This window comes from Lontra canadensis, unplaced genomic scaffold (genome assembly GCF_010015895.1).
Source record: "Lontra canadensis isolate GAN:19392208 unplaced genomic scaffold, GSC_riverotter_1.0 scaffold20, whole genome shotgun sequence".
NCBI classification, from domain to species: Eukaryota; Metazoa; Chordata; class Mammalia; order Carnivora; family Mustelidae; genus Lontra; species Lontra canadensis.
Window position 1 is genome coordinate 2611299 of NW_022631014.1, and position 14622 is coordinate 2625920.

The 14622-nt window shown below is 39.6% G+C and overlaps 1 protein-coding gene across 1 annotated transcript in view; it reads left to right on the forward strand.

Moving 5' to 3' along the window:
• Positions 1-14622, forward strand: part of KCNH8 (potassium voltage-gated channel subfamily H member 8) — a 391780-nt gene that overhangs the window by 328693 nt on the left and 48465 nt on the right. Inside the window, exon 11 of the mRNA XM_032860933.1 lies at positions 5125-5339. Coding sequence (XP_032716824.1) covers positions 5125-5339 — 215 coding nt within the window. The remainder of the gene's footprint in view (positions 1-5124; positions 5340-14622) is intronic.

Genomic DNA, 14622 nt, shown 5'->3' on the forward strand with positions numbered 1-14622 from the left:
GACAAAAATGGCATGTAGTATTAATGTAGAAAAATTCCTGCTCACATTTTTACATCTACATTTACTTCTTTTAAAATCACTCTCCCTTGTTTGTTTGTTTATTCAACTAATATTTATTGAAGGCCTAAGAATGTGTCAGGTTGTGGCCTAAACAATAAATACATTTTGAAAACCAATGGAGTACATCAATGTTTAGGATTTGTGTTAATTCAAAGAGGCTAATTTATTTTTAATGTCATTTAAGTACTAAGATTTATAGACAACTTAACCATTTATAAAACATGTTTACATATGGGGTCTTATTTAAGCCTTTCTAATACAAAGAGACAGACAAGAGTGGTATTTTCTCTATTTTTCCAAAGTCAAAGCTAACCTAGGTCTTTTGACTCTATCTCCAGTGCTCTTTTCCACCTCTAAGTGATGCCTGTTATTCTATATAATCATTATAAACCTGATATCACTGATTCTAGTTCATAAGCTTCAAGACAGATTATACTTTGGGAAAAGGGAAGAGAACTAAAATGTATTGAGTCCCTAATATGAGCCAGGTGTTTTATGTCCATTATCCAATTTAAATACCGTTCCCCGGTGGGGTTAGGTTGGTGTGATGATCCCTGATTAAAGGTAAAGTGGTGGAGGTTAGTGAATAGTGAAATACCCACGGGTTTTTCATTGCTTCATAGTCACTCAGTTTGCTATGTCAATAGGCAGACTATAAAACTGGGAGGAATGTAGGGCTTATCTTTTATTTTTATTCATTTTTTTAAAGATTTTATTTATTTATTTGAGAGAGAAGGAGAGCACAAGCAGGGGAGAGGCAGAGGGAGAAGGAGAAGCAGGCTCCCTGCTGAGCAGAGAGCCTGACTCCGGCTTGATCCCAGGACCAGGATCGTGACCTGAGCCAAAGGCAGACACTGAATACACTGAGCCACCCAGGCGCTCCAGGCTTGTCTTTTAAAGCTTTGGCTCATTTCTTGACTCAGCCTCTTGTGTTTTTTCTCCTTAACAGAAAGGTTGGATGGGGAAGTGGAGGGTAAAGGGCTAGGGCAACTGGGTGATGGGCATTAAGGAGGGCACTTGATGTGATGAGCACTCGGTGTTACATGCAACTGATGAATCAGTAAATTCTACCCCTGAAATTAGTAATATACTAAATGTTAACTAAATTGAATTTAAATTAAAAAAATTTTTTTTTTTTTTTAAAGTACGGAGTAGCAACTGACAGTTTATTTTCAGTTTGGCCTGTTCATTATCAATATCAGAACGAGGCTCTCTGTGTGTGTGTTTAAAAAGGAGAATTTAACATTCCTGCTCACTTATCAACTTTGCAAAGTTAACGGCCATTCTGTTATTTTGTGATTCTAAATTAAAATTGACAGTTATTTCTAAATTTGCTTCAAAAACTCATCTTTAATCATGAAATACTTTTCCATGGGTTTCCTTAGGACCATGTCAGTTTTATAGTCTGCCTATTGACATAGCTTGGTTTTAAGAGGGCATATAGTTATCTTTCCAAAACTATGTCATTTGATATGCTTCTAAGCAAAAATAACGTACTATGTTTAAATATATATATTTAATCTGTAATCTGTTTCTTTTTTCCATAATCTTGGTGTTATTTTTACATTCGGTAACTAGCAACAATTCTAGGAATGAAATATGAAGGTATCGTCCATAACATTAGAACATAATAGGTACAAATTCAATGGCTTCTAGGTAATTAACATTGTTTGTAATACATAATTCAGCTGGATTTTTTATTTAAAAAAATTCTACTCACAGCTGAAAGATTTAATCCATTGCCTTTTGCTCTTGGTCCCAATTTCCTCCACAAATTATGATTTTCATGATTAACATTTTCACATCTTCATTTCTACTATGTCGAACATCAAAAGTGATTTAAATGCATATTGCCACATGACCATTCTAAATATTCGTATGTGGTATTGCGACTAAACCCAAACAAGGATAACAAATTATTCATATTTTATCTCTGTGATTAACTTTATTTCAATGGAGATTGACTATTTTACTTTCCCCATGGTAATATTGTTTTATAGGGCCAATTAAAATCAATACAGCCTTTGGTAAACTTGAGCACGTGGCTTCACATTGGATCTGTAGATATTTAATACATATTCACTGTGCCAACAAAATGAATAAATATATAATGTTGTAGGAACAAGAATCACCAAACAGCTCTCAAGCCATAACTTATTCGAGCAATTCAGTTGTCCAGTCAATACGTGAAGACATTTCTTAATCTGATGCCTGGGGATTCGTTTGCCTTGTACACTTGTATTTCATGTCCTGGTACTTGTGTTTTTCTACCAATTTCTTCATTGTTGTCTAAAAGAAAATGACAAAGCACTGATAAATGTGCTCTTCACGATGGTATTAGTCTATCTAATTATAATTAAACCTGTTATTGCTCAAAGTTGGATGGTTTGCCAATCCACCATCAGCTCCCCCTTTCCCAATCCCTTCCCCCGCCCCGTGGAAGAGTAACTTGTTAGCAAATACCAGTAAAAGAATTCTGAAAAATGGGAATAGTAAGAGACCATAGAAGTCTTTCTCTTCTTTTAGAAATAAGGATACTGAGACCTAGAGTAAATAAGAAACTTTGATCAAAGTCCTAAATCTAGGTTGTGAGAAATGCACAAGACCGGAAAATCAGGGAGGGTAGGGACCATGTTATTCTTTACCAGTGCACACGTGCTGGGGCTCAACACGAGTTCCAGTTCGCACGTTAATGCTTCATAAATACTTGCTAAATGAATGAATAAGCAGATTCTTTCTAGAGTGCCAAGGTTGGCAAGATGTTGGTGTTGTTTTTATAGCTGGGGTCACTGTGACTTAAATAGCCATGCTGTGGCCACCCGAGGTATGGAAGTATGTAGACCCTACAGTCATTCCGAACACCAGTTGCTTAACAGAAAATATAAATGCATTTTGTAGCAAGACACCACATCGTGATAAACTCTCCTTAGATATACAAATTTCAAAACTGGCTATATTCAAAGCATCCTGGGTATATTTACATCTTACATCGGTACCTGGCTGAGTTTTTGAGCACCAATTTAGATTTCTAACAAAATGTATAAGAAACAAAATTGCCAAGTTTAGCAGTATGGCTGGACAACAATAGATCCAACTTGAATCCTTTAGCACCACGTGGTTGTACAGTCCCTGACCGTCTGTAAGTGCAGATTTTAGTCCTTTTTTCCTTTGGCCAAATAGGCTCATCTTCAAGGTTTGAATATAATGTTATTTCAGAGATAATACTCAGATGTAATTCTATAATTTTAAAATGCCCCATTTTTATCTGTTACATATTTATGAATATTTCAAGTATTCATGGTTAATTTGGCATGTTTCCTTTTCCTGTGAAATTCAATAATACGGAATTTTATTGGAGTCTGCTACAATGCAGAGGCTTTCCTTCCAGAAATGCTGGGCACAATAAAAAATAAAAATCTGTAAGTTAAAAAATGAACTGAATGGGGGACAGGACAATTTGTTCCATACGTCCCTAAGATATTCTTTCCTTGGTGGTTTCTCTGTTGGGTCCATGGTTGGTTGTTGATTCCCTGTTGAGATGGAGCAAAGCAGCCATTAAGAAAATAATAATAAAATTTCAAGCCCAGGCAGGAGGACAAAGCCAAGAAACTCCCAAGTCGTAGCCATGAATCTCATGCCAGTGTCCTCTGTGAACGTAGGTTATAATACTTCCGTGGCAAACCTAGGTTTGTCTGAGGATGGAAAGGATTTTCTTTCACGTATCTCACACGGATGCCGAGTGAATTAATGGCTGTGTCTAAAATAAATTCGAGGGGCGTCTGGGTGGCTCAGTGGGTTAAAGCCTCTGCCTTCAGCTCAGGTCATGATCTCAGGGTCCTGGCATCGGCCTCTCTGCTCAGCAGGGAGCCTGCTTCCCCCTCTCTCTTTTCCTGCCTCTATGCCTACTTGTGATCTTTCTCTGTCAAATAAATAAAATCTTTTAAAAATAATGAAATAAAATATCTGAAGCTGCAATCAGCTCTTTGTTAGCTCTTACATTGATGCTCACCTTCCTGCTAGGCTAAATGGATTCAAATGAACCCAAAGACTTTAAAGATTCAAATACATTGTCCAATGCGATCTAATCAGCAAACTCAAGGAAGCAAGCTAGTTCCCAGGCGGAGGAATCCAGCCTCAGACTGAGAGGCGGCGGCATTTTAGGGCAAATAGCAGGGGTGCTGGGTGAGGTGTGGGCGCAGGTAACAAAGTGGTGGTGGGTGTTTCTCCCTGCAGTGGGTGTCTCTCCCTGCAGTGGTGCAAGCCCAGACCTCATAGCTTTTGTTTGCTTTCGTTTTTGATGGGAAAATTGGCCTTTTACGCTGTCACAGAGTGTTAGAAATATGGTTGTGTTTCACATTTTCATTTGGTAGGTTTCACCGTCCTCGTCCTCGATGTCCCCTACCTCTCTGTGCCCCACCCTGTTCTGAGGCTAGGGAGGGAGGGCACCTCCTCCCTCCTCACCCTCTCTCTTGTATAGGTGTTTGGAGGTAAATAAAAGAACCTGAGTACTAGCAAGCTGATGATGAAGCCATTATTGTGTTAGAATCAAAATCACTAATACACATTTTCATGGTCTTCTACAGCGTCGCCCCCCGCAAATTGGAGCCATTATTATTTCTCCTGAATAGTTGAGGCAACTGTGACAAAAATGTCAACTGCTTTGTCTAAAGTCATTTATCGAATGCCATGAGGAACTGTCTGGAGCCCATCTATGACCGACCGTTCACAACTCTGCTCTCCTAGTTCTTATCCCCCAGACCACCGTTCTCAACCAGGAGCAGTTGTGCCTGCCAGGGGACGTTTGACAACGTCAGAAGATATTTTCGGTTGTCACTGCTGGGGGTCGGCAATATGAGATGGCGGTAAACATTATACTGTGTACAGGAAGCTCCCCCACCAAACAAAGAAATACCAGGCCCCATATCTCAGGGCTGCGGAGATGAAGGTGTCTTTTTCTTTTGCAGTGTCATCTCAGAGAAGGGAAGCCTGTAAGTGAAATGAAGTTTCCAGTCCCATCTTGCTTTTCTTTGGAAGTGACATGTCTCTTTTTTTCACTGTTTCAAGGGAAAGGGGACTTAATTGGAGCAAACCTATCAATTAAGGACCAAGTAATCAAGACCAATGCAGATGTGAAGGCTTTAACCTACTGTGATCTTCAGTGTATCATCCTCAAAGGACTCTTTGAAGTGCTAGACCTTTACCCAGAATATGCTCACAAATTCATGGAAGACATTCAGCATGATCTCACATACAACCTTCGAGAAGGTCATGAGAGTGATGTAAGTCTTACTTCTAATTAATGCTGAGATCTAAACGATGGGGCCTGGAGATCATTTATAACAATAAAAGCCCATGTCATGACTTCCCTTGTGAAAGTCTCTGAATGGATAAGGTATGATTATTCAGCCACTAGTTGAACAACCAAATAATTACCTAGAAGTCAAGGGTGGAATTTATCAGCATTCTAGAAAAGTATTGTTTATAGATGACCTCCCTTAATTCAGTTTCTTTCTTGTTTACCTTCATGTGTTTATAACTAGAGTCAATTTCAGTGACATATAATATTTAGCTGCAGTTGTGTGTTTTCTCCAGAATTTAAGGATTTCCAGATAGAATATATGGCTCAGAATTTGCTGTGTTTGTAACTATTTACTATTCTGCTTGCTTGTTAGGGAGTTTGCTTAAAAATAATCTTTTTCTTAACCAGTACCCAAAACAGTCTATCTTAAAATGACTAAATATGCATAAAAAGATTCAAGCCAAAGATTGTCACGCTGAAAGTATAATGAGCATTTTATGAAACTATAAATTTGATGCATGTTTCAGTTTATATAAACAGCTTTCCTAACAAAATAGGTGCTACACTGCACCCTGGGATTAAGCTGATCGCGAATATGACTTCATTACATGTGTCAGAGACACAAATGATTTAATAGGCATGATTGTTGAAAGGCAAGCCAGAGCATGAATAGTGTTCTCTAACAACAGAAGTCTTGATTGCTGCCTTGAGTTTTGTCCCAGATATTTGCAATACTCGATTTTTTTTTCCCCTGAGACTTCAAGGAACTATTGTGTTGACAAACCTATATTATGTAGGCATTTTGTTAGTCATTAATATTCCTCACTTTGGAAGGTAAAGAATATAAGTTGTATATCACTTCATCTTCGTTGAGGATATCAAGTGACAGTCAATACATAGATGGTATCCCATTCTGAAGTTCAAGATTAACAAGTTTTGAATGTGTGCTCCCTATGGATGATAGCAAACAGAAAAGGAGGTATCAGTATTTGTTGGGAATCTGTTTGTGCTAAGCACTCTGCCTAGATAAACATCTCACTTAGTGCTTAAAATGATTTTGTAAGGTAAGTATCGATCAATCTGTATGGAACAGAAAACAGATTGAGAATGGCTAAGTAACTTGTGCCTAGTCACACAGACTTATAGGTGACCGGGACAGAGTCTGAACACAGATAGCTGTCATTTTATATGCTATTAGTTATGTTGTCTCTGCTGAAGACACTTTTCATATCTTCTGATTCAACAGATGGACTTATTTTTTTTTTTAAGATTTATTTATTTATTTATTTTAGACAGAGAGAACGTGGGGGGAGGGGCAGAGGGAGAGGGAGCATCTCAATCAGACTCCTCATTGAGCACACAGTAGGGCTCGATCCCATCACCCTGAGATCATAACTTGAATCAAAATCAAGAATCAGATGCTTAACCGACTGAGCCACCCAGGTGCCCCTTGACACATGGACTTTTAAAACTACAGTTGTCTTTTTGTACTCTCTAAGACAACCTAATGGGACAACTATTTTTGAAGTGTGGAAGTGTGCGAGAGGGTGGAAGGAACCAGAGAGGAAAGAAGAAATCCAGCAAGAGAGAAAGAGCCAACATGCCTTGGCCTATTAAAGTGGAAGATATGGATCTCAAGCCCTGTCTTCTTTATATTTGATTCCTTTATAAGGATTTGTATCTCTAATCAAATCTTTTATCCCCTTTTATCTATTTTCCAGAACATGAATTGGAGTGATTTTTAGACTCCCATACTTGAATTGCCTGGGGGATTATTTTCATTATCTGTTCTTTCTCTTGCGTTGTTTTGTTGTGGCCGTTTGGTTCCTTCTTTTTAGCAGATGTCATACTTTTGTTTAAATTAGATGTGTCTTATGAAAATTATTCTATTATTTTCCTCCACTCAGGTAAGGTTTTCTCTTGGCAGACAGATCGAGTTCCAACCAACCAATTTCATCGTGCCCAGAGTTCCTCTTAGGTTTTGTTAAGGCCATCATCTGGGGCTACAGCCTCCACCCTTAAGACGTGCTTTTTCTGGAATCTCAGCTGAAAGCCTGAGACGTTTACCAGGGCCTCTCCTGTTTGGTGGGGCTTGAACTTCCCTCCATCTCCTCAGCACTCATTGCGGCTGAAATCTCCGCTCCTCCCAGGTGCTCTCATCTTCCGAGTGGCTTGGAGCACTACCCTGTGCATGTGCTCATGTTAGCAGCTGGCTCATGTGTCCAAGTCCACACGGATGCAGTTACCTGCTCCGTGGGCTTCTTCTCTTCAAATCCCAGGGGTTTCGGTATCACCTGAACGTCATTTCAGTCTCCTTTGCCAGAAGATGATTCCTTTCTGTTCTGCTCTATTCCCCCTCACAACGAAATAGCGAGTTCTCTCCAGAAGATGCCTGGATAAATGCAGAGCACGTGTTGGTGTGCCCCTCTTCTCTCAGGGACCACGGCCCTTCAAATCTTCCCTGAGCTGACTGCTCCAGTGCTTTCAAACTGTTATTTTATGCATTTTGTCCAGCTTTATTTTTTACTCGAGGGTTAGTTCAATACAAGCTATTTCATTACAGCTGGAACCAGAAGTATTGCTTCTTTTCAGCTATGTTTTTAAGGGCAAATGGGAACTGGAACTTACCCCTGAAACCTTTATTGTTTTGTTTTTTCCTAGTCATTTATCACTCAAAACTTTTCTCTCTCAATCTCTCTGTATCTTTATATTTATATATATATGTATATATTTTTATACACACACACACACGCATATATATATATACACATACATATACCTTCAAGATGTTGGGATGGTATGCCTCCTAAAGGCTTGATAAATTTAGGCCACCCTTCCCCATAATTCCATACCCTGGGGGAAAAGTCTTCCGGTCTTTATAAGCGTACTCCAACTTCATGGTACATTTGTATTCTGATGGTGACCTATGGTTATGAATTCTTGCTTTGCAACTCTGCTGTAAGATCAATGGGATACCCAGCATCTTTCCTTAATTTCCATGTACACACAAACAAAAATATCTAATCACACAGGACTTTTAGTGGGTTGAAGCCTTTGGTGATCAGTGGGTTGTAGAGGAAGGAACATTTGCATAATGGAAATGCAAACAATATAAATGTGAGATAACTATATATCCTTATTCTTAAAAATCAAGTGGCCATTCTGCTGCATTGTTCAGCCCTTTCTTCCTGCTCTCATCACTCTCTTTTTCTTGCTCTTTCTTTATCTCAAATTCCCCATTATTTCTGATATGTATTAGTTTATCCCCCACTCTTTGGCTGCCTTTTGTCTTTCTCATTCTGCCTCTGGATTCACTGGTACCCCTTGGAACTTACACATTATTAGGTGACACAGAACATCAGAGTAAAGAGAAGACTGATGGTCAACCCATTTTGAAATAAAGATCAGAAAAGCATTTTTAGAAATAGTCAAAAATTAGGGGCACCTGGGTGGCTCAGTGAGTTAAAGACTCTGCCTTCGGCTCAGGTCATGCCGGGATCCTGGGATCCAGCCCCGCATCGGGCTCTCTGCTCAGCAGGGAGCCTGCTTCTTCCTCTCTCTCTGCCTGCCTCTCTGCCTATTTGTGATCTCTGTCAAATAAATAAAATCTTTAAAAAAAATAGTCACAATTTAGAAGGAATATGTATGTAGCTGTGGTAAGATATAACTCCTAGAGCTATGATAAATTATGTAACTTTAGAATGACACCTCATTCGATTCTCATGGGAAAATTAACTAAAATATATAATATTCTAGTTTATGGAAAGTCTAGCTAGCATGGTTTGGATCTCATACTAATTATGCATCATAGGCACCCTGTGTTTTCTATCTTTGCCTTATTTATTTATAGCTCCTGGATAACTCCAACAATGGCGTGGATTAATTTAGCTCTTTCTGTCCATGCAGATTATGAGAAATTTGCTTCACTACTTCTCATGGTAGACCCTATAAAATTGGCTTTAGCACAGACTTGTTTGTTGTTAGTTATGAAATTTAGTGCCTTAATATAAGAATTTTGAGTTTGTGATAAAACAATGATTGAAGAGTATCTAAAATATCTGTTTTCAAAAGTTAATAATGCTAATACACTGAAAATCAGATATCGATATGGCTACGTATAAATACGGATGTGCTTCTCACATGGTAGACACTGACTGAGGGGTGGTATCGTGGTTATGGAGCAACAAACAGCAATGGTTGTTGAAAAAGAATGAGAAATTCTAGGAGTGCCTGGGAGGCTCAGTTGTTCCGCATCTGCCTTCAGCTCAGATCATGATCCCAGGGTTCTGGGGTCTGGTCCCACATCAGGCATCCTACTCAGCGGGAAGACTGCTTCTCCCTCTGCCGCCCCCCTTGCTTGTGTTCCCTCTCTTGCTGCGTCTCTCTCTGTCAAATAAGTAAATAAAATAGTTTGTTTTTTTTTTAAGGAAAGATAAATTCTTACTGAGGGGTTATCAATGATGAAACCTATTCAGTTTTAAGTGTTACCTCATTTTCCCTCAATTTCTCATTGTCATGTAATCTGATCAACTTAAAAAAAATAATAAAGTCTCCTCCTTCAGATTTTCCACCTCTTTAGTAGAGGAAGGGGTGTTTCCCCAGTTTCTTGAGGGTCAGTGACCTCTAGGAGAAGGACTTTGAATGCCCATCTCCAATATAGCACAAGAGGCTACAGCAAAGTTCAGGGAAGACCCCCTGGGCAGAGACAAGGGAGCCCTCGAGGACGTTCACATTCAGCGGCTTCTTCCCACTTGGACGTATTTGATCATACTGCGGTTGTTTAAGGTGCTGACCTATCATAGCTGCTTAAAACTTCCACACTACCTTAACATCCCAGCTCCCCACAATCTACGTCTACTCTCTATATAGACCAAGCACCATGCTTAAATAGCGCAGTTATAAAAATGGAACACTGCAAATTCTCAAGTGACCTTCAAATGAAACAAATGCAAGTATAAACATAATTTATTGCAAAAGTTCCAGAGTGATCATATGCAGTAGTTAGAACATATATAAATAAATATAGTGGAACGCAGATTGTCATAGTAATTGAAGAGTCAACTTGCCATCACCAGCCTGTGGGGGTTGTGTTTGTGTGTGTGTGTGTGTGTGTGTGTGCATGTCGGTGTGGTGGGTGCTGAAAGAATCTGACCATGACACACGAGAAGTGGTATCCTGAGTGGTCCTCCTGCCTCTATTCTTATTCCCTTACCACCCTCTCTCCTCAAGGGTCCAGAAGCAACCTATTCAAAACTATAAATTGGATCATATCATTCCATTGCTCAGAATTTTTCACATGGATCCCCATGGACTGTTAATGAAATCCAGACTTCTGACCATAACTTTGAAGATCCTATGCATTGCAACACCCGCCTGCCTTTCAGATCCATCCGATGACATCTTGAGTCCGGCTCACACTCCAGCAAACTGGCCCACTTTCCCTTCCTGCAGGGGTGCTCCTCCCGCCTCACCTGACCACCTGCTCTGGAGTTTGCCTCTCCAGCGTATCCTCTGGCACATCAACTTGTTGGTCTTTTTCAGAGCTTTTAGCAAGATCTGAAGTTCTTTTAATATGTATATTTGCTTGCTCATGGCCAGTTTTTCCTAGCAGAATGTCTACTTTATGTGGGCTTTTATTCTAGACTATAGCCTCAGTGCCTAAGTCAGAGCCTAATGTAGAATTAACATTTAATATACATTCAATGAGTGAATGAATGAATTTCAAAAAGTTTACTTTGGGAACTGGAACTTACGTGAAATTTTGATAAAATGAATAAAGTCCTGAAGACGGCAGCCACATAGCCTTGAAATATAATTTAAAATGAAATTTGGGGCGCCTGGGTGGCTCAGTGGGTTAAAGCCTCTGCCTTTGGCTCAGGTCATGATCCCGGGGTCCTGGGATCGAGCCCCACATCGGGCTCTCTGCTCAGCAGGGAGCCTGCTTCCCCCTCTCTCTGCCTGCCTCTCCGCCTCCTTGTGATATCTCTCGCTCTGTCAAATAAATAAATAAAATCTTTAAAAAATAAAATAAAATAAAATGAAATTTAAGAGGAGCTCCTGGCTGGCTCAGTTGGTAGAACAATGACTCTCGATATCGGGGTCGTGAGTTCAAGCCCCACGTTGGGTGTATGGTGTACTCAAAAAATAAAATAAAATGAAAAGTTAAGAGAATTCAGAATTACATTCCTAAGTAACAAAGCCAAAGAAAGTATCGTAGTTAGGATTTAAAATAACATATTGAAAGAGTATCTAAGTTGGAAAGGCTGTTTTTTACTTCCCTCAAATTTAAGATAAGAGGTTTTCAAGAGCCATAGGAGGAATTTAAGCTGAATAATAAGGGAAAAAAAAAAACAAAACCCTTGCAATATAGGTAATATAATTCCTCCAGGTAGTCTGGGATAGTAAGTTGTATTAGGATGAAAAAGGATCTGCCTTCAAATCTAAGCACACACATATTTTCTGTAAAAATAGATGAAATATTATAACACTAATGCTCCCCAGAAAGTAGAGAATCAATACTTTTAACCATGAAATCATGCTGGACTGTTATTCACCTCACATTTATTGCCTAGGGTAGAAAGAATACTACAAACTTCCTGTGTGAAACGAATTTACATGTGGAGAATTCCCGAGTTTAGCAACGCAGCTGACCTGTGTTTATAAAATACTTCATCAAAGCGTAACACGTGGGTCTGCTGCACTTCATGGTTAGCTGTGAGGTATAAGGTCTCTAATGTGTGTGGCACAATCGACTCAAGTAAATCTCATGGTCTTTAGCATTAGCTTCAGTGGTATCTGAATGTGAATTCATATTTCCATCTGGGTCTAGACCCCATGTCTTTCATATACCGAGGTGAATCTCTAATTTGTTTGAAGTTTTCAATGGGCAGCCCCTATCTCAAACACAAATAGCAGTGGAAAAAGCATCTAATTCCCAAGTACTATTGAAATGTGTCCATTGGACAACTTGGCCCTGGATAATTTCTTAAGTAATTAAGCTGTACTATATCCATGAGGTTTGACTCTGCTTCCTCCCATAGATAAAAACAAGCCTGAGTAGATCTTCCAGGTGAAGTCTCTGATTTGCCAACATCCTTGCCACCTATGTGACTATATTAGAATTTAATTCAAGATTGTACTGAAAAGAGAGCTATTTCCAAAGGAGGGACTTGGTTTAAATTTAGTCCCCATTTCAGACTGGAATAAGATTAGGCTACTTGGAAGCAATTTTCTTGAAAATGATTTACCAAATGATAATAATGTAAAAAATCGTATCTGGCAGCCCAGATACTTAGCTCTTCAAGAGTAGCCTGTTTGGAGGTGTGCATCTGCAGCCCAGTTTTGTGTAATAAGAGAACATAATTAATTCTGTGCCTTTTTGAGGTAATTGTTCCTTGAAAATTGCATGTTGAAGGACTCTTGTGTCATCTGATCATGTCAGCTTTCCCTGCTATCCTGGAAGCAACAGGTGTTTTGTCAGTTGTGTATTTTAGGATACTCTCTCTTTAAGAAATGTCTTATTGTCAATTGTTTTACCTGCATACAGTTTAATGGTGCTTAAGATGGTGTCAGATATGATAGGAGAAGCTCAGTAAATAATGGCCTAGAAATTCTACTTGTATCCAGTATACTTCCTGGGTTCCGAAACCTTTCTCCTACTGGTCTGTGTGTGCAGAAGTTGCGGCAAACATATTACCTTGAAGGAAAAAGATTGCATTTTACGTAGGGTCCCCAGAGTCCAGCATTGTGTTCATGTCCATGGCTTTCAGTAAATGAAGATTGCTGTTGAATTTCTGGCACCTAATGAACCTCTCACTTGCTTTGACTGCAGCAAAAAGACCGTCAGTGTCCTCTTTTCTTCTAGCGATTACCCAGCCTTAATGTTTCATTTCCCCCATTACTATCAGTCTGGTCCCCATCTTTTTCCCCCTGAGAGATCTCGGGGTGGAATGGACTCCACTGGACCATTCCTGTCTAACCTTGAGATTCTCTTTCTCCTGCCTCAGAGAGATGAAGGCTCCATACTCCTAGGAAGAAAAAAGGTTATTTTTAACCTCTTCTCTAACTATAGACGGATTCTTTTTTACATCCTTATTTTAAAACAGAACTAGTATGGGGCATTGGCAAAGGGCCTGAGGATCCTAGTAAGTCTGGGGGCAATTTAGAATAAGGGCATTGACTGTACACAATAAAAATCCAACTCAAATAGAGCATCAGAGTCAGAGGAGATTTATTGTAAGGATTCCCAGTATCTTAGGGGATTAAATGAAATACACACACGTGCACAGGCACACACCTGGGTCTCAGGAATTCTTATAATTGGGTTAGGTGGGATTTTCTCCACATTTCTTATTTTTCCTTGCTTCTCCATTTCTCTCTCCTTTAGTCATCATGCTGTCTTTCTTTCCTGTCCAAATGGCACGAAATGGTCACAGATAGCAGCTCCTCAGTTCAAGTGGGGAATAGATGAAGCTCTCTTGGTTCATTCTAGATTCCTGTAGGACCGAGTGGTTCAGCTCTAGTCAAGTGCTGCTCAGGCTTCAGCAATTATTGTGTGTGGGAGTGTTTGTGTGAGGAGGTCAAGGAGGGAGGGAGACCACACTGTAATAGTATGATGGTTTCCATGGCAACCCATGGACTGAAGAGTTGAGGTAAGAAAGATCCAGAAAAGTGGTGGGTGGTCAGAGGTAGTTGTCGGACAAATGAAGCAAAACAAGTGATTTTATGAACTGTGGGGAATCACATCATTGTAGGCTGTGCAATCATATCGCAGCAACATTTCCTTAGAAAACAAATCTTATTTAAACACGTATTAAAAAATAAAAACAAATAAAGTAGAGGACACATAAAAAGCTTTAAACCACCCTGAATGGGCTCTTGTTTCATGGCTGAATTCTGTCCCGTGTAGCCATCTGTCAGTCAAACAGCATGAGACATATCCTGCAAAGAGATCAGCCACATTTTGAGAATATCTAGGTATTTCAGCTTATGTTTTCAGGTTGAACAGTGAACATTTAGATTTTTGAGCTCCTTGGGGAAAGCAGGGGCTAGCCGAGTTGAGAAAGTCAGAGGATAAAAGGCCACCTGCCATCCCATAAGTGAGACAAAAAGTCTTTCTTTCCCTTCTTTTCTGGTTACTTCCATCCTGCAGGGAGCAGCAGATGTTCATTCAGCCTATAACAAAGCATCCCATTTGCATACACACACACACACACACACACACAGACTTGACTTATGCCCATTCCTTCAGAATGAAAAACTAC